Source organism: Cyprinodon tularosa, unplaced genomic scaffold (assembly GCF_016077235.1).
Source record: "Cyprinodon tularosa strain WSP-4 unplaced genomic scaffold, ASM1607723v1 ctg388, whole genome shotgun sequence".
Taxonomy (NCBI): Eukaryota; Metazoa; Chordata; class Actinopteri; order Cyprinodontiformes; family Cyprinodontidae; genus Cyprinodon; species Cyprinodon tularosa.
The window spans coordinates 1276035-1296216 of NW_024039105.1; the positions used below are offsets into that span (position 1 = coordinate 1276035).

The 20182-nt window shown below is 38.7% G+C and overlaps 2 protein-coding genes across 2 annotated transcripts in view; both read right to left on the reverse strand.

Annotated features, from left to right (window-relative positions):
- Positions 1-12110, reverse strand: part of cwc22 (CWC22 spliceosome associated protein homolog) — a 31538-nt gene extending 19428 nt beyond the window's left edge. The window contains exons 1-3 of the mRNA XM_038297451.1: positions 12016-12110; positions 5694-5752; positions 5382-5605 (exon numbers count right to left, since the gene is read on the reverse strand). Of these exons, the coding sequence (XP_038153379.1) occupies positions 5382-5605; positions 5694-5748 (279 nt within the window). The 5' untranslated portion in view covers positions 5749-5752; positions 12016-12110. The remainder of the gene's footprint in view (positions 1-5381; positions 5606-5693; positions 5753-12015) is intronic.
- Positions 12111-15220: 3110 nt separating this feature from the next.
- itprid2 (ITPR interacting domain containing 2) overlaps positions 15221-20182 on the reverse strand; it is a 70812-nt gene continuing 65850 nt past the window's right edge. Inside the window, exons 16-22 of the mRNA XM_038297458.1 lie at positions 17891-19411; positions 17525-17584; positions 16996-17120; positions 16770-16884; positions 16571-16636; positions 16119-16472; positions 15221-15980 (exon numbers count right to left, since the gene is read on the reverse strand). Of these exons, the coding sequence (XP_038153386.1) occupies positions 15873-15980; positions 16119-16472; positions 16571-16636; positions 16770-16884; positions 16996-17120; positions 17525-17584; positions 17891-19411 (2349 nt within the window). The 3' untranslated portion in view covers positions 15221-15872. The remainder of the gene's footprint in view (positions 15981-16118; positions 16473-16570; positions 16637-16769; positions 16885-16995; positions 17121-17524; positions 17585-17890; positions 19412-20182) is intronic.

The following is a 20182-nucleotide window of genomic DNA, read 5'->3' on the forward strand; positions in this document are numbered from 1 at the left end:
TTTTGTTACAGTTACAGTTGTTGCATTACAACATTTAAGCAAAATTAAAGGATAGTATGAATCTAAAGTAAAAGGAATTCAATATTTTCCAGCCATATTTTCTCTGACTCCCTTCAAAGACTGAAGATATTCTTTATCTCAAGACTATTTCTCATAATTCCAGCTTTTTTCCATTTTTCCGTCACTTTATCTTTAAATATTTTAAATATTTAATATTTTAACAGTGCAACCTCATTTTAACACCCTTCACAGTTATAGAAGGGATATTTTTTATTGGTATTATGATAAAGAAACTTGCTGGGGATAGATAGGGTGTTACACCAAGAGAGCTCTTTGTTTGATGAAATAAACTTAAAAAAGGGATTTATTCAAGCTGTGAATGAATAAAAACTTATCTTTTACAATAATACCACTTTTGCTCTTTTAAGAACACCTTTTGATTCACCCAATGTGGCTTGATTATACAAATTACACAACGTCTTCAAGACTCTAGAAAGCCATGAAAATGTAAAACTTAATTTAAGTAAAAATAGAAAACATTATTAAAGTACATGTAAAAATGTATATTTTGTGTGACTAAATAGAAATACAGAAATTATGATACCCCTTTCCCACTGGCCAAAAAACAAAACAAAACAAAAAAAAACATTTAAATGTGGGAACAATCCGCTTTTAGTGGCAGTAGGAACAGGTCACTGATGCTACCGAGGTCAAACGACTCGGCAAGACACCGGCGTCAAAATTGCATCATCTCTGATTGGCTTGCTGTAGGAAGACCAGAGCCTGATTGACCCGTTAAATTACGTGACACCATTGAACACAACATACAGACATCAACACACCGCGCAGCAGTGTCTCTTTCGACTACGTAATTAGTCGAAACAACTGGTTAAATTTGTTAAACATGGACAGATAAAAGAGCAGAACAATAAAGAAAACTGACTACGCCCCATCTTCCTTTCATGTTGCTCTCCATTGTTTGATTTCTAATTTTTAATGATTTCTGTCGCAGTGGTGACATCATCAAAGCTAACCCAGCGTGATGGTGTCACCACACCCACAGCTGTGGGGGGACAGAGCCCACGCAGCTTACCAGCGAGGAATCAGACCCAGCTTTTTCTGCCAGTGGGAAGGGAGCCAAAAGCCGATTTTCAGTGGGTCGACATGTTTGAAAAACCTGGTTTAAAACCCTAATTTCAGTGGGAAAGAGGCTTAAGAGAGAAATATTCCAGGGATGTCCTTACGCCTTTTCATCTGGGGCTATGTCTAAAACTCTAATATAAAATAATGAAAACTTAATTTTGGATATAATATAAGCATCACTATAAGCATAATTAGACAAAATAATTTTTCATACTTGGTTGGTGGCATAGCTCGTTTACATGCAATTTATCAGGCCGCCAATGTAAAGACAGCCCAGTGCACAGCCGATAGTAAGGGGTCTTTGAGACAGGACAACACACACCGCTTTGCTCAAGCTAGTTCCTTCAACAATCGTCCAAGTCCAAGCATCCAAAACACTGAGTCGTAACTCACAACTCCCGCTTTGGTCGGCTCAATCCAATCAGGTAGTAGCATCCATGCTAATATTCCGATGATCTAGCTCTAATAGTGAAGTGCCTTAATGAAATTAAGTCTCCCTTCATGGATGCCACATCTCAGCTCACTATTAGAGCCGCTCTCTAGTGTAACCAAAGCCATAAGGAAACTGTTTCTGAGATAACTACCAACACCCATTGGATCTACATGATTCAACATAACAGATTTGAGATTCAAAACAATAAATCTTTGCTGAAATTTGACTGATTTTCTTGTCTGATGCTACAATCGGCCCCAGTTTTCGTAACATCTATCGTATACACACGCAAACATATATATTGTAGTGGGGAAAAAAGTATTCAACTATTCACCCTAGTTAAATAAACGGCGATTGATGGATTTCACTCAGTCGGCACCTTATTTTCATATCTTTGCAAAGAGAGAACAGTTCATCATACAGGCGTTACTGCTCTGTATTCAGCCCTGTTCTGACTAGACAGAGTTTGTCTCCCTTACTTATGTTGATGAAAAAACTGTGAAGATTGTGTCAGAGTCAAAACAAATTACACACACTTTTATATATATATATATATATTAGGGCTGCAACAACGAATCGATAAAATCGATAAAAATCGACTTTTAAAAGCGTTGGCAACTAATTTAATCATCGATTAGTTGTGTCGCGCGATTAATGCGTCATTCGCCGCCACCGTCATCCGGGGGAAGAAAAAAAATATGGCGGAGCGAGTAGCGCCGCAGTTGCAGTGTTGCCAACTCAGCGACTTTTCAGACCCCTCCAGCGACTATTTTTCAAAAAAGCGACTAGCGACAAATCTGGCGACTTTTTACGGTGTCACTGGCGGCTTTTGCCTGCCGTGGGGCGCCTCCATCATCCCAACCCCTTTCTCCCTCTCTCACAGGAATCCCTCTCAGCGCGGCAGTCAGAGCCGCAGGTTTTTAGTGAGGAGTTTACCCTCAGCGTCCAGACTGCAAATGAAGCGCGCATGCGCCAGGATTGACGGCGCAAATTGATCACAATAATTAAAACAGCCTGCGCTTTGTAAAGTGAAAAAAGTCGTAACATGCAACTTTTGTAAAAACAAATGAACATGGCACGGAAGCACCACTGTTATGACGCAGCATCTGAAAAGAAAACACGTTGGAGCCTTCGATGGCGTGAAGAGAGCAGATCAGCAGGATACAGACAGGGATAAGGTTGGCTACTTATTTTACTTTTCATTTCATTTGAATTAGCTTAAGCAGCGTTTATATTTTCTTTATAAATAAATTAACTTGCAAATTATGAGGGCAAGGCTTTTAAAGTTTAAATCTTCTGGCAAAGATAAAGAAGATCCTGCAATTTATGGAAGTAAAGCAGAATAAAATCCAGCAAGTTCAGTAATATGTCAGTTAATTATATGCCACATTCCCATGTAAATATCTGTCTTTGGAGGATGTGTTTTTTAGCACCCCTAGTTCTCTCATTTTTATTCCAAATACAATTTATAATTTGACCCACAGGGCTATTTTTATCTCTATGGTTCAGTATTTTCTCAAGCAGCAACTTTAACTGCTATACTTTCCTGTCTTAAAAGGCAAGAACTCTTCTAGTCTAAAAAAACCTCATTTGTTGAAATGGGGGGGCCTATTGTTTGAGCCCCTTAGGGGCTTTAAAAACAAAAATGTCTCTTTTTGCGCTTTATGAAACAAAGTACCCTATATTTTGTGGATGTACAGCTACATTTCTCATGTAAGTTTGCGTAGTTTTAACACAAACATTTCTTTTTCATATTGCACCAGTACAGTTAATGAGCAACCTGTACTTGTGTGCTTGTTTGTTCTGTCTAAAATGTTTATTTTGGAATAAAGAGGTTAACATAAAAAATATTTTTTGTCCGATTCATCGATTAATCGAAAAAATAATCGGCCGATTCATCGATTTTTAAAATAATCGTTAGTTGCAGCTAGGGTTGGGAATTGAAAAGATTTTCACGATTCCGATTCCCTTTTCGATTCTATGAAACGATTCGATTCTTTATCGATTCTTTTTTCGATTCCAATTTGGGGGAAAAAGGAGAACAAACAGTTTGATTATCAGAATCAACTTTGTTTACTTAACTATTGCACAATCTTACAAACTCAACAAGATCAAGATGTCCACAGGAAATGTGAAACTGGAGTAACATCTGTGTTTAAATGAAAAATAAATATACAAGAACAAACTTAATAACCAACAATGTCTAATAACAAATGATGGGATAATAACCTATTTTAAATAACAAAAAATACTAATTATAAAACAGTAGTAGGGAAAATTAACAGTTATTTTGCAGAAAGATGAGCATATCTGCTTTTTCTGGAAGGATACAGGATCTTTCAGGGCTTATGGTGTCTCCAGCCGTGGAGAACACCCTCTCAGATGGGGTGAAGGAAGCCTGCACACAGAGGTAGTTTTCAGCCAGTCAGATAGCAAGGGCAGCACATCTTGCTTGTTCCACCACCACAGTGTGGCGCTATCCCTGCAGGGGATGGAGGGCAAGCTTTTATAGAGCTGGATTTCCTGATCTACCCTCTGGGCTAAGGAAAGACGGGGCTTTGATTCACAAAGTGACCGCAGCTCGTTGTCTTCCTCCTCGAATAGTTCTTCCAACTTGCGTAACTTGCGTAACTTGCGTAACTTACGTAAAAAACGTGACGTAAGTCGTGCTCCCCAGAGCCGGCGCTCTAGGCTCTGGTGCTGCGGGAATCGGAAAAAGAATCGTTCAGTGAGCTGCCAAACGATGCCATGGAATCGGAAAATACGGAACCGGTTCTTAACAGGAACCGGTTTTCGATTCCCATCCCTAGTTGCAGCCCTAATATATATATATATATATATATATATATATATATATATATATATATATATATGTGTGTGTGTGTGCAAGCGAGATGGATGGTAATTCTGACGTAGCTCTGTTTTTAGTGTGATCCTAAAATTAATGTAAAATTTTTTGCTGCTAGCTGCACCTTGAAACCAGTGGTTTAACTGCTCACAGAGGAATGTAAAAGCTTAGCTTGTCATGAACTGCATTTTCACATAAAAGCATTCACCTCTACTCTGCTTATTGCTTAAAAATATTTTGCGTACTGCTGTTAACCTCTCTAACATCACAGCAGAGTTATGCTGTTGCGTTAGTCTAACTAGTCATCAGAGCTTTGTCATGCAGCACAGCTAAATAGGCACTTCTTAAGTGATAATTTAAAATGTTTATCTTTAATTCAACATTATATTTACCAACAGAACCACACTTAGTCTATTTCACGCCTTTGTTACCAAGCAACAAATATAATACTCCCGGATCAGACTCTCGATCCATTCATTCTTCTGTTCTAGCGTCCCTCCCTCTGCTATGGCAGCACTTCTCTTACAAAGATCAGTGAGGATCCGCTTAACAATGAACAGTGGTGCCCTCTACTGGACGCCAGTAACATCTCAACACTTAAAGAACGTCCTAAACAGAGCTTATCAACTAATTGAATGGAACACATTTTAATGTAGAAAAAAACAGAAAATAATCTTAAATTGATTGTTTGTTTACATCCCTAATTGGCACAAACCTATTGTGATGCTGATATATCGTCAATCCCTACTAATGACGTTGCATAGTGGCGGCAGTGATTGTACCAGTCTATCATGGTAAAGCCAAAGCTGACCTGAAGAATGATGCTTTGATCAAGGTAGAGGAAACCAATTTAGGAGGGAGGTTAAAGTTATTGATATGGCAGCGGATTCATTTTTATTTCGTAGTTTACACTTTGAGAAGTCGAGAGAGAGCTTAACTCTAACAAATTGATCTTACTTGTACGTGAGCAACACTGCTCCTAATCTTCCTTAGAGCTCTTGAATGTTCATCGTCATCATCACTGCTGCTGCTGCTGTCTGAGCTGCTGGAGTCAGAGGCCTTTGACTGGTTACGACCTGCAGAACTGTCCTCAGGAGAGGACTGCTTTCTAGGGTCTCTCTCACTGTCATTAGCCTGCTGGGGTCTTTGTGCTCCTGGACTAGATTCATCCTCTGAAGGTCCTACAATCAAAAAGTACAATATATTTGTTAGATACATACAAAACAACAATAAATATGGAAACTGAAGAAGTAGAGACAATAAAGTTACCATTTTTCTCTCTTTGTTTAGGACTGGAGCTTTCACTTCTTGCTGGAGAATCCATCCTTCTAAAATTAAGAGATTCTTATTTAATCCCAGAGGGGAAAACAAATATAGACACACAGAGATTGCACTGATGAAAACAGCAACCTTCTAATCAGTAACTCTGTCTTTATTATTTACAGCAAAGACCTCATATAAGTACCTTTAATGCTTTGACCTACTAAGAACTGTCACATTTACAGATAGTGAGAATCTTAAGTCTACTTGCAAAAGTTGCATTAACATTTGGTGGATAACAGGCTGTAGTTAAAGTTAGTTACTATGTTTATCTGATAAATTGTAGATTGTCTAATTGATATTAATGGGGTGACAAATTCTATAGGGAGCTCTGGGAAGGCCAAAATGGAGTTCACCCATGAAGCATAAAGTTAACTTCAGTACCTTGTTCTGTTGTCACTTGTTTTAGGAAGATTAACTTTGGAAGCAATGTTATTCGGACAGAGATACTAAATAAATATCTAAATTAGATGTGAAACGCAGATCGGGTATCAGCTCTGTATTGAATAATTAGCTGGATAGGATATTGGTGATTTGAAATCTTATATAGGAGGTCCATTCCAGTGCATTTTACATTGAACTTTTAGTTTTTTCTTTCCGCTTCTCATTTGTTAACATATAATATAAAGTAAAAATATATCTGTGATCATTTGCTTCTTTTTTAAACAATGTTTATGTCAAGGCTAAAGCATTCACTCACATGGCAAACGGCTCATCCTTTCAACAGTTGATTCGGATTAGTTTCGGCCGATATCCCCAGCTTAGGTATCGTATCAGATTGGATCAAAAAGAAAAAAACTGGAACTGGATCGATGCGTCTTATTATTTTATTATGAACAAATGTTGGTATATTGTTACAGTGAATAAATGTTAAAAATGTTGCATTTCTTTTCATTTCATTTGCTAGAATTATTACTATAATTAAAATTTTCCAACTCACTTTGAGATAATAAAAAAAAAAAAATTCAATTTTATTTCACAAATTTAGTCTGCAATGTGGCTTAATTTGTTTCTGTCTTTTATCCTCCTTCCTAGAGAACAACTGTTTTTTTTATTTCCTATTCTGTATGATGAATAGCAAATAATTTTGCCACACATAACTTGTTGCCTTCTAGAGGTCCCTAGCAGATATATTAAAAAAGGCATTCTCAAAGTCAGCCCTCAAGGGCCGCTATCCTGAAGGTTGATATTTCTCCGCTTCAGCACAGCTAATTCCCATTGATAGCTCATTAACAGACATTTGCTGAAATGCAATCATTGGAATACAGGTGCTGGTCATAAAATTAGAATATCATGAAAAAGTAGATTGATTTCAGTAATTCCATTTAAAAAGTGAAACTTGTATATTATATTCATACATTACATACAAACTCATATATTTCAGATGTTTATTTTGTTTAATTTTGATGATTACAAATGAAAATCTCAAATTCATCATATCAGAAAATTAGAATATTACTGAAGACCAATAAAAACAAAGGATTTATAGAAATGTTGGCCAACTGAAAAGTATGAACATGAAAAGTATGAGCATGTACAGCACTCAGTATTTAGTTGGGCCTCCTTTGGCCTGTATTACTGCAGCAATGCGGCGTGGCATGGAGTCGATCAGTCTGTGGCACTGCTCAGGTGTTATGATAGCCCAGGTTGCTCTAATAGTGGCTTTTAGCTCTTCTGAATTGTTGGGTCTGGTGTATTGCATCTTCTTCTTCACAATACCCCATAGATTTTCTATGGGGTTAAGGTCAGGAGAGTTTGCTGGCCAATTAAGAACAGGGATACCATGGTCCTTCAACCAGGTACTGGTAGCTTTGGCACTGTGTGCAGGTGCCAAGTCCTGTTGGAAAATGAAATCTGCATCTCCAAAAAGTTGGTCAGCTGCAGGAAGCATGAAGTGCTCTAAAACTTCCTGGTATGTGGCTGCGTTGACCCTGGACCTCAGAAAACACAATGGACCAACACCAGCAGATGACATGGCACCCCAAACCATCACTGACTGTGGAAACTTTACACTGGACTTCAAGCAACGTGGATGAAGTGCCTCTCTTCTTTTCCTCCAGACTCTGGGACCTTGATTTCCAAAGGAAATGCAAAATTTACTTTCATCAGAGAACATGACTTTGGACCACTCACCAGCAGTCCAGTCCTGTTTCTCTTTAGCCCAGGCAAGACGCTTCTGACGCTGTCTGTGGTTCAAGAGTGGCTTGACACAAGGAATGCGACAGCAGAAACCCATGTCTTTCATACGTCTGTGTGTGGTGGTTCTTGAAGCACTCACTCCAGCTGCAGTCCACTCTTTGTGAATCTCCCCCACATTTTTGAATGGTTTTTGTTTCACAATCCTCTCCAGGGTGCGGTTATCTCTCTTGCTTGTACACTTTTTTTCGACCACATCTTTTCCTTCCCTTCGCCTCTCTATTAATGTGCTTGGACACTGAGCTCTGTGAACAGCCAGCCTCTTTAGCGATGACCTTTTGTGTCTTGCCCTCCTTGTGCAAGGTGTCGATGGTCGTCTTTTGGACAACTGTCAAGTCAGCAGTCTTCCCCATGATTGTGTAGCCTATAGAACTAGACTGAAAGACCATTTAAAGGCTTTTGCAGGTGGTTTGAGTTAATTAGCTGATTAGAGTGTGGCACCAGGGGCCATCAATTTTGAACCTTTTCACAATATTCTAATTTTCTGATATGATGAATTTGAGATTTTCATTTGTTGTCATTTGTAATCATCAAAATTAAACAAAATAAACATCTGAAATATATGAGTTTGTATGTAATGTATGAATATAATATACAAGTTTCACTTTTTAAATGGAATTACTGAAATCAATCTACTTTTTCATGATATTCTAATTTTATGACCAGCACCTGTAAGCTGTTCTAAATCAAGGAAACCTCTAAAACCTGCAGGAAAGCAGCCCCTAACCCCCAGATTTCACCTCCTCTGTCAGCGCTCCGCCCAGCCCCGCTCATGTATGTGGTGCGGAGCACTTGTGCATCCATGTTTATCAATGAGAACTGTTCCACATCCACCGCTACACCTCCGCTCGTCACTGACCACATACATCCTTCACTGTCTCAAAACAGCTATTTTTGTTCGGCTGCAGTCCAGCCAGCGTTAAGCGTTCATTACCGCATGTTTTTCTCCTATGAATTAAATATCATGCATGCTCTGCTCGAGCTTCAAAAAAGTTGGGAGCGGAGCGAGACAGAAGGAACCGCAGAGGCTGCAGGCTTTTCTTTGCGCAGGCAGTCTGGAGCGGAGCGGTTGAGAAGCATGTGGGACTTTGGTGTAAGGTCCAACTTTGGGCATTCTTCGTAAATAGAGAGAGAAATGAAAACACAAAACAAAAAAGTCAAATAAATAACAAAGAAAAAAGGTATTTACACTGCTGGTTCAGCCCACAATCTGCTTTCATACACAAATCTTGAGACCAGACCAGAACTATACAACTGCATGAAATGTCTACCTTAAGTTTTTATAGTGAATTAAATGATTTTACTTCCAATTCCCTGTAATTACATGATGAAACATACTATACAAATTTATATCACTATACAATAAAGTACAATTGACATTAAAACATACGTATTAATCCCAAAGGGAAATGAGGCTTTGTAGAAGGTCATCAGCTTATTTCAATGATTTGTTCTAAATGTTGATACCTGTAGGCAGCATCTGGGCTACTTTGAGTTTTAATGCCTTCTTTAGATCTCTGTCAGCTTCTATGGCCCATAATCCTGGCAGGATTAAGGTATACTGTCCTGAAGCCATGTTTCACTAAAATATACATAATACATAATGAAATATTCTGGTGTGGTCCTTGCTAGGGCTTGGAGTACTTCTAACTTTTTTCTTGAAGATCTCATATTGCCCATAATGTCTGATAGAAGAGATGGCTTGAATTCCCTGCTCATCTCCCTTCTTGCTATAGCACTGTGTCCTTAGCACCTCCTTTTTAATCAGTTAGTACTTGCGGAAGTTGTTAAAATATTTCAGCTTTGAGGCCGCGTCACGCCAGGCATATACTGTGCAATATTTTCAATTGTTGCAAGCAGCGACAGCTAAAACTGCAACCGCAGGGTTTAAAAGTTCACAGCTCACAAAGTATGTTCTTCCACTGTGTGGCCCAATGCTCTGATACGATCTACTTGCACACACTACGTGTCCAAAGACCACACATCAGACTCAGCATCGAGAGATGCCGCTGGTTGGACTCTTCAATCTGGCAGAAGAAGACCTCTTGTGTTTGCACATGTGTTGCTCAAGGTTCTGGTAAATTTGCTCATAGCTCTGCTTCAACAGCAGGATTTGCTCGCGAATGCCTCACGACGGCCAACTGCATTTAAAAATTTTTTGGATTTTCTTCCGACCTTACGGGTCCTGATTGGGTGGTGGTTGTGAAAGGCTGATCTTCCCTCGTTACCCCCTGTATACTAAACAATGCAGGACGCACGATGAGGCTGAAACTCGGCCCAATTGAAAAATGCTCACACAACTGGAGAATCAGCCCGAAAATGGCAAAACAAATTGTACAGTGTATGCCCGGCTTTAGGGCATAGTGCTAGGAATCCTGAAGTTCTGAGTTCGAGTCCAAATCCCACAGACTCTGGGTCTCTAAGCAAGAACCTTAACCCCACACTGCTCCATGGGCGCCCAACGGTTGCAGCCCACTGCTCCCCAAGGGGATAGGTTAAATGCAGAAGTAAATTTCTCCAATGTGAGATCAATAAAGTTCAATTATTATCATTATTAGAGCTGGGCGATATGGCGATATATATCGTGAGGACGAGAGAAACACGTCTATCGTGACCTTTCTCCTCTATTTTTTCTATCGTGATAAACTTTTTTATTTTATCTTAATTTTTTTTAGCCAAGATTCTATACTGTTCACTGTCATGGCCGCAAATTGCATAACTGGTGTTCTTGGTTTGAGGTTGGGATTCTCATATTAGGAAACAAGATGATGGGTAAAAAATAGGCAATGAAAGATTTTTTTCAACCCTGTCCATCTGACGGACTATGAAAACATAAAATGCAACATCAGTTGTGGCATATCGTGATATATATCGTTATCGTGATATAAAATAATCCATATCGGGATATAGTTTTTTTTCCATATCGCCCAGCCCTAATCATTATTATTATTATATTAATGACCTGCTCCTCCCAGGTGTAAAAAACAAAACAACTTACTATGGTTACTCATAACAACTATAACTATAATATATTAACTATAATATATATACAAACACCAGGAAAAAAAAAAGAAACTCTGATCCACAGAGGAACTAAAATTATATATATATATATATATATATATATATATATATATATATATATAAAATAACTCCAGATTAGTCTAGCAGAGCAACTCCAAAGTGCAGCCACCTGAAAATAAAAATATATGAAGTTTTTAATGTAGGTGTCCTGCTCTATAAGTGTTTGTAAAGCGTCTGTGAGGAAACGGAAAAACATAGGAAGGCAATCGCCACTGTTAAAATCACAATGATTTACACAATAACTTAAAATAAATTAAATGCCGCAAATGACAAACCATCAAAATAGGAGAGAAGTCCAGACTTAGACCAGAAAACTCTATAATCTTCAATTTGGCTTCTTTTTTAGGCATTCCAATATAGATTATCTGGTTCGCAGCACTTGAAATAAACCTTCATTGTATGAGCAGCTTTTTCAAAGCACTACTTTAAATCTCTTCTTTATATATATTTTCTTCTATACATTGGGCCACCCAATGATTATGAAACCGTTGATCAATAACAGTCTAATATGAAATCTAATCAATATGTGATTAAATGTGTACTTTGATTTGTTCTCTATTTAAATCAATTGAAACACCAGTTTTAATAATTGATAAAGATTTAGATTATTAAAACCAACACAGTCTTTTGTTTTTCGTCACATCAGAATATAACGACAGCTGAAGAGTAAGGCGAGGAAAAAAAGAGCGGAAATCCCTAAATTACCCAAAATACGCATTTAATTAATTTACTGGGGATTAATTTGAGGACTCACGAAAACATTAACGCGGGTAACTAATAAATATTTCCAGCATAGGGGAGCAGTTTTATCCACATGTCTGCTTGAGTGAGCTAAAGTTAGCTGGTATGCTAACACTACCTTAATTCTATAATAAACAAAAGTAAATGTAGTCGAGACTACTGCTAAAATCCATCTAACCTGTTCTCCGTTTTTTTCTGGTTAAAAAACCTACGCTTCATGGGAAGCACGAGCTGTAAAATAATTTCTTACCGTCGCACTTTCAGAGTTTTCTTATTTTTACAGTCGTTTCTTGTGGCGGAAAACGTTCCGCTGTAAACACCTAGCTCTTCCGGGTTACGAATCACTTCCGGTTTTCAAAATAAAGGTTTAATATCCGTTTGAATGAAAAAAAAAAAGCAAAAGTAAAAAGCAAGAATAAAAAACAAAATAAAACAGGAGGCAATTGGGGGAAAATAAGAAATAATGGGCCGATCAGTCCTTATTAATACAGCAATATTTCAGTTGAATAGAAATATGTAGCTAACAGAGGTGACATGTTGACGGTAATGATGGCAACAAAGACAAAATGATAGAATTCAAAATCTCTAATAAAAGTTATGAAGTGTTAAAAATTATCATTGCCATAGCTATAAAATAAAGAAGCGATATACAGATATAGATTTGATTTAACCACCTTCTTTCAAAGAAGTTATCCTTCGTAAGAGAAAATAAGTAAAAATGTAGATTGTAGTTATTAACTTCTTAGAGCTCAACAGAAATAACTGAATATTGAGAAATAGTTGGATCACCATTGGCTAAAATACTAAACAATTCCACATAGTTGTCTAATGATGAATCTGACTTAGACTAACTTAAATGTCGTTTTGTATACACAAAGTGTATACTTTCTTTCTGAATAAAAGGTAATGCTGGCCACGAATAAAAGGCAACGCAAAAGGATTCAAGCCAGATGCACCTAGTTGAAAGAATTGGACCAGGATTGTGGAGGAGATCTGAATCATACAAATAAAAAATAGGCACACAATCTTTAGCTGGATATAGGTTTGTTTAACAGTGGAAGAAATTGACCATATTCCAAAGGTGTAGAATTGTTTCTATGAATACAGTTCAATGGATATAGTCTGCATTATACAAGAAAACCATTGTTCATTGTTTTGATTTTTCTGTTGTTGTTTTTTTTTACATATTAGATAGAAAAAAGCTGTAGAAAAATATTTTTGAAAAACAAATTTACCGGTAAAAGAAAAATTGCGATCATAAGATTACCGAGCAAACTTTGTGTGTTTCCAGAAAAAGGTCTTTCAAAAAATGAAAGCCAGTGTTTGACCAAAGTTTATTGGTGGAGATCTTATCATCTGGGGCATGGTGGTAGAATGATCATGATAGAGATATTACACAATTGTCTGAGCATTGACTCACACAAAATTACTTTTTCCTTACAGATCATTGATAACAGTTGGTTCAAAAGTTTGCATTTTATTTCCACATAATTTTAAGAGTCAAAATCCTAACAATACTGAACCTGTAATGCTTTGGTTTGATGTAATCTAAGGTCACTTCCAAGTAATCTTAGTAAAATGCATCTTCTTTGCACAATGTAACATCTACATTTATAAGTTTAATTTAATTAGTTAATTTAATTTTTCCCTTTCCTTTAAAGGTTTACAGTGGACAATGGTCTTTAATTTGCTGGGTACCCATTATCAACACAAGGACAATATTTTTTTCTATTAAAGACTTTAAATCTTACTTAGACTCTTACTTCCTAAATGTTTATAGTTTAATAATTTCATTTGATACTCTTCCTCTTTTTGAAGTTAATCCCTATAGGGTGCTTTAGCTTCATCTTTTGAAAATTGTTCTAGTTTTATTGGGGTTTATTTTATCTTTATAGGGGTCAAAATATGACACTTTTTCTGTAAAGGTAAATTTGTGTTTTTACAGGAGCTAAAATGTAAGTCGACTTGTACTTGGAGGAATAAGATCTCTAAAACATTAACGTTTTAATTATGAGCAGTGAAGTAAAAAACTAAATAAAAACAAGGAGCCTTACACTTCATTATATGGAAAATAAATAAATCTTTATTATCATCATCATCTCTACAGTGACCCCTCCCTATAGCACATTAGGACACATCAATACAAAATACACATAGTCATCATTATTGTTATCAGACATGAACAGAAATTTATAACCACCGACATTCAGACAGTAAAGTGTAATTAAGAGTGGATTCTTGATCTAAAAGTTATAAACAGTGTTTGTCCAGCAGATATAACTTGTGTTAATCAAAACCTAGAGCGTTCACAGCTCTGAAACAATGATGGGGACAAATGATAACACCTGAGCCAGGAGTTTTATTCACTCACACTCAGAAAAATTGCAAATGTGACCTCGGTTTTGGAATATTAAGCTAAGCTTTGCATTTCAGTTTTAAGATTACAGAAATCCTACCAACACAGATCAGCTCTCAAACAAACAAATGTACTACTGTGATCTTGTGCACAAATTTGTACAGTTATCGCCCCAAGTAAGCAGAGAAAAAAAAATTAAGTTAGAAACCTCATATTGACAGATCTCCCAGCCAATCACATTCAACTTACTTATGTACAGTGTGTTTCACTTAATTTAGTGACTGTTCAAAAACTCAATGCACATCTCATGAACTACACTCCCGCTTTGAGGAAAAAAAGAAAGAAATTAGTGGTTAAGCTACTGCTTCTGAAGTTTTTCATGTATTAGAGGCGCAGCACATCTGAAATGTTTGCTATGATCCACCAAAAAAAAAAAAAAAAACATAAAAATATATTCGATGTGTTCACATTATTGCACGCATTTTTCACCAAAATGAAACCAACATGCTGATGCACCGAAAACCCATAAAGCTCTTCCATCCAAGAAGTTGACACATAGTCATCCTCATCACCTTAACATACAAAAATCTTTAACCTTCATCCCTCAGCACATCACGGTAACACACACTGATCACTTTCTGTACCTCGCTCACACTAAACCACATTAGAAGCATTTAAGAAATCAACCAGCTGAAAAACTGAGCTTCAAAATTGTTAAATTAAGTGCTTTCCAAGAAATACTATGCATTACATCTTGTTTTTTAATTGCTCAAAAATAGAAAAATATCATTTTAAATCAGAAATTTGAAACAGTTTTTATGCCCCTGTTATTGTAAGCAAAAATTGGTTTCAAGTTGTTGAGGACTTTTTTCGGATTGTAAGGTGACTGAAAGGCAGTGACTAAAGCAGAAGAATGAGGATGGTGACTGATGAGGATGATTATGTGTCATCTTTGCAATTTTTCTCTTTAAGACTGCTTTTTTTAGGGTGAAATGTGCATGGAATGGGGAGGGGGGGGGGGGGGCAAACTTTCACAAAAAACAATTATTAATACATTCTAAATGGATGTTAAGGGATGTTAAAGACTGATGACAAAATAAACGCTTCTCTTTGCATTTAGTTTTTTGTAATATGCTTCTACCTCATAATCCTGCTAAGCAGGAGTTTAAATACAATCTTTTCTTTGTGAGAAAACACAAAGATGACTGTAATATGAAAACAGCTAATGCCTCAAAAAACAGGTTGAACATGTACAAAAATATTAAAGTTGAATTAAAGCAATTCTATTATTTGTTTGACAAGATTTACTCATTTAAAAAAAGAACTATCATTAAACTTAATGGAACTGCAAGAAAACAGGAAGTACTGTTTAACTACTATTGTACAAGAGGCTGTTTGTAGTGGTGATTAAAGATTGAATACTTGTAGTATTAGTGGCAGTAGTGCTAGATCAATGGTAGGGGTTGTTGACCACAGCTTTTGTTTTTACATATATATCAAAATAGAAACAGGAAATGAGAAATAACAAATTTTCACTGGTAATCCAAAAAGTGGAAGCCTCTGCTCTGCAGCTCGGGAATGCTGGAGGCGGTACCACAGGTGGCGTCGGCGGGGTTTGTCACAGTTGGATCATCAGTGTTACCAACATACAGTGTTGCAGGCACAACGTGTTGCACAGTGTTACTCTGGTGTACAGTGTTAAAGACAAGGCAGTGGTTTTTGTCCAAGCTGTGGTTACTAAGGCATGAGGGCTACACCGGGTGTTGCTGAGCAGAAAAGGGTGAGCCCTGTGGAGAAGCAGCAGCGAGCAGCTCATTGTAGATCTCTCGTCGGACCTCCTGGGCCAAGTTCTCACGGATCTGGGGGAAAAAAAGGAACAGAATGGATGCAAAGGTGGTTTTTAGGATATGATCGCTGCAAAGTCAACGAACAATCCCATAAAAAACACAAGTGTTACAGTTGTTGATTTCATAAACATTTAAAAGTTGTCCTTTTACCTCTCTAATAAGCTTTTGAAAGTTTTCGGCTCTATATTTTCCAAAATCTCCTTCCCGTTCTTGTGCCTCGTCTCCCTCTCTTCCTTTCTCTTCCTCTACCTCTTCACAGTCTCTCTGAGCTTCCTCCTCTGCCACCAGCTCCGTCTGAACGTTGGGTCGACCGGGAGGGGCAGGGGTTATGTTGATAGATGCACGATACACTCCTTGCCTCTGCTTGCTGTAGTCTTCCTCTCTCCTGACAGGACTGGGTGAGCGGGTGGAGGGGACGCTGGAGGGGCCGCGGCCATGGTAACCGCGGCCATCGTAACCCATTTCTGATTGGAGGAAGAACTGCTCTCTGAGGAGGTCTGATACCTGGGCAGACAGGAAGTGAGATGGCAGAACATCAAAATAAAGATAGAATGTTTTGATCATCACATCGCAGAGTTTGAGTTGTTGCTATGTGTGCTGACCGGTTTCATGGCTCTCAGTGCAGAAGCGGTGGACAGGCTCTCAACACTGTTGTCTCTATGGAGACCCTGCCAAAACACAACAACATTCTTAAAGGGTCGCTTTGTGTGATGTTTGTGGATTTAGAATAAACATAAACCATCTTGCATCCAGTTTAGAATGAGTAGCATATTTGTTAAACATCTGTACACATGTTCTTACTCCAAGATGCGAGTGAGGCGTCAGATCCAATAGTCTGTCCTCCAGCTGTTGTTCCAGCTCCTGGAGTTCCTCTCTGACTGCAGACCGCAGACACTGAAGCTGCTCCGCCTCTATCCTAAAAAAATCAAAACAACAAAACGGTCAAAAACAGAAGCAAGCAATCAGGTTGGTTCTTAACAGCTCCATAGCTCTGCGCAGCATGAATGCGTTTGCTCTAGTGTGTCACCTGTCAGCAGGACTCAGGTGCTTGTAAACGACAGCCTGCTGCCGCATGATTGACAGCTCCAGGTCCATCATCTGGTTACGGAACATGTTCAGACTTCGCCTCTTCTGTTGAAACTCTGCCACAGACTGAAGACAAAATATTTATAGATAAATAGAGATGGATCCATCACAGCCTGGCAGAGCATTCCTCTAATCTACAATATTTACCATTAATTTTCAGATTATGGTCTGGACTTTGCCTGGACCATTTTAAGAAATAAATGCTTTGATCTAATTCATATTTAATTGTTTTCAAAGCAAGTTAGCAGCACTGAATTTTATCATTAAGGATATCGCAAAATAAATACGCATCTAAAACCTGTAAATCATTTACATGTAATAAAACATCACCATACCGCTTCCAAATTAATGCAACAGTCTTATAATTTGGAGACACGTCTTGACTAAACTAATCATGATTCAACTCACAAACCTCTAGTGAATAAAAAGCACGGAAAGTTTTTCAGAAAAAGAAGGCAATAAAAACATACCTGTCGGCTGCTTGCAGCTGCTCTGAGCTCACTGAACACATCAGGGGAATTGATCCGGGTCTGGAGGATAAGAAAAAACAAAGTTAAACCAATAAAGAAAAAACAACAAGATAGAAATGACGCGTTAAGAGCAGAAGGAGAGAAATTTACCAGAAAATAACCTATAGGAACTATAGCTCTAATACGATAACTGTAGATTAAAGATCTATTTTTACAGTAAGTAAGTTTTTCTTTTAAGAAGCTTGAAAAAATCATCAGTTTTTAAATCTAAATCATGCTAAAGAGAAACATAATCTGCTGCTTAGCAATTTTAAGCTGAGAGAGCTTTAGAGGAACAACAGCCGAAGGCGACTGAAGTGGACTAACCTGACTGAGACTCTGAACCGTTCCCCTGATCTCATGCAGAACCTTCCTCAGCTGCATCTCGGTGCTGGTTGGGCATCGTCCTTGTGCCGCAGGAGGAGGGAGACCAGGGTGGAGACCGGGGCTCATGATGTTCCCTTGTGTACCGTAGTAAGGGGAACCGAATTGGTGCATGTGAGGAGCAGTTGGGAAAGGCAATGAATGGCCGAAGGAAGGGTTATATCCCTGTGGAGCCATCGGTGGAGTCCCAGGTGGAATGTGACCCAAACCAATGTTCTGAGGAGCTGAGGAGGGATGGGGATGGTTCAAGTTGTTGAGGCTGCCGTGTAGAGGGATTGGGGGTGTTGCAGGCTGGTGCAGACTGGTTAGACTGGAATAGTGACTGATTGAAGGGTTGTGCTGGTTAGAAATGTAAGGAGGACTAAAGTACTGGTATGGACCAGCATGGTAAGAAACAGGACTAGGGAATGGGCTATTTTCAGGGCCCGGCAATAAAGCACCGGGTTTGGGGAACATCATGGGTCCAGGATGGCAACCTTGATGGTTGTGGTAACGACTAGGCTGCTGATGACTGGTTGATAGATCAGGAACACTCTGGGTGCTCCAGGAATGGCCGTAGGCTGGTGGGGAATCAGGGGGAGGACTGGAGCTATGCAAAGAATAAGAAGACTGCATTAGATAGCGAGGAATGGGTTTGGGAGGAATGGCAGCTGGCGGTTTATCTTTAGAGCCAGGGTTTATGATCACAGTGGAAACGCATGTGCTTTGTTCGCTCTCATCTCTCTCCTCTATCACCTCATCTTCCTTTCGCCCTGCCTCCTCCTGGCCATATTTAAAGGTGTACCTGGGAGGGGTACAGAATGCTTGACCCTGACCAAACTGGATCCTGACTGAAGACACGACCTTAGAGGGTGAGAGGAGGGAGGAAGGTAAGGAGGAGGACCTCTGCATGGGGATTACATCACGTCTACCTGGTCTTCCTCCTGGAGACTGGGGCGGGCTGTCGCACTGGATGCTGCTGTACTGACCCAACTGCCTCAGCTGCTGTAGCTTGGCTCGATTCAGTGCGCTAAGAACCGGAGACGTTGGAACAGTTTCAGACTCAAGAGCCTTTTCCTCAGCTCCCTCTGAGGTTCCTTCTGTGTCCAACTGCGGCTCGCCGTGCTGCGGTTCTTTTTCTGAACGAGGTTGATTCTGATTGTTTTCTGTTCCTGGTTGTGGTTCTGTTTCACGATCAGTTCTGTCCCTACCATCCAGTTGTTCCCCTTCACCTGCAAGTCTGATTGTTGGAAGCTGGTGAACTGAGTAGAGTGGAACCTGCCCCAAACGCTCTCCCTGCATCTCTTCTTCCACATTGGTACCGCTTGGTTCCGCCTTAGCAGGAGCAGCAGAAGGTGCATCTTGCTCCCGGCCATCAGGAAGCTCAAACGCAGGTTGGTCGAGCGGCTGAGGCGTTGCCACGTCTTGTGAGGGGTGTGATGTCACAGTGGTCTCGCTGTCACAGCTGTCACAACTCTCCTGCACCTAATTATAAATATACCAAATTCACATTTCATAAATTTGGTCAAAAAATTCAGAGCCAACATTTAATTGACAGAACAACCATTCAACAAAGAATTTACTCTTACATTTAAAAAGTTTCAGTTGACCTTAAAATGTACCTAAACCGGACCTTTTATAGTTTGTCCAGGAATCTCTTAACCAATCTGTCCCAGAGCACTTACAGTCAGTTTAGCGCCACTACCTTCTGAACAAGTAATTCATCATTCATCCATTTCTACAAAAATAAAATAAATAATAACAGTAATCCACGCTAAACCCTCTTTCCTTGGCAGCTATTGACCCATCAACATATAAGTTATCTATAACACCCTAGACAAGGATGAGGCAAAGCTAGGTGCTTCTATTAAAAAAAAAAAAGTTATTTTTTTAAAACATTTTCTGTACAAATCATTCAAGCAAAAGGCTTTTCTCAACATATCACATTCTATTCTGTTGGAAAACAGTGCAGAAAGATGCGCTGCTCATGCAGGATGCCTCTTTATGCTGAGGTATTGGGTCGGCGTATGAGGATCTGGTTTGGAATCATTTTCCTCATATTTCTGCATAATCTGCGTCTGTAGCTACTTCTACAAAAACTTTAGCTGTTTCTACTTTTAGTCCACAACCATTATAAGGGGTCCTTGCTTTTTGTTAAATATATATATTTTCCTTCTTATTAAAGCTTAGTAAATAATGTTCTGTTATGCATCTCTTGTAAACCCAAATAGGCGTCTAAACTATGACATTACTTTT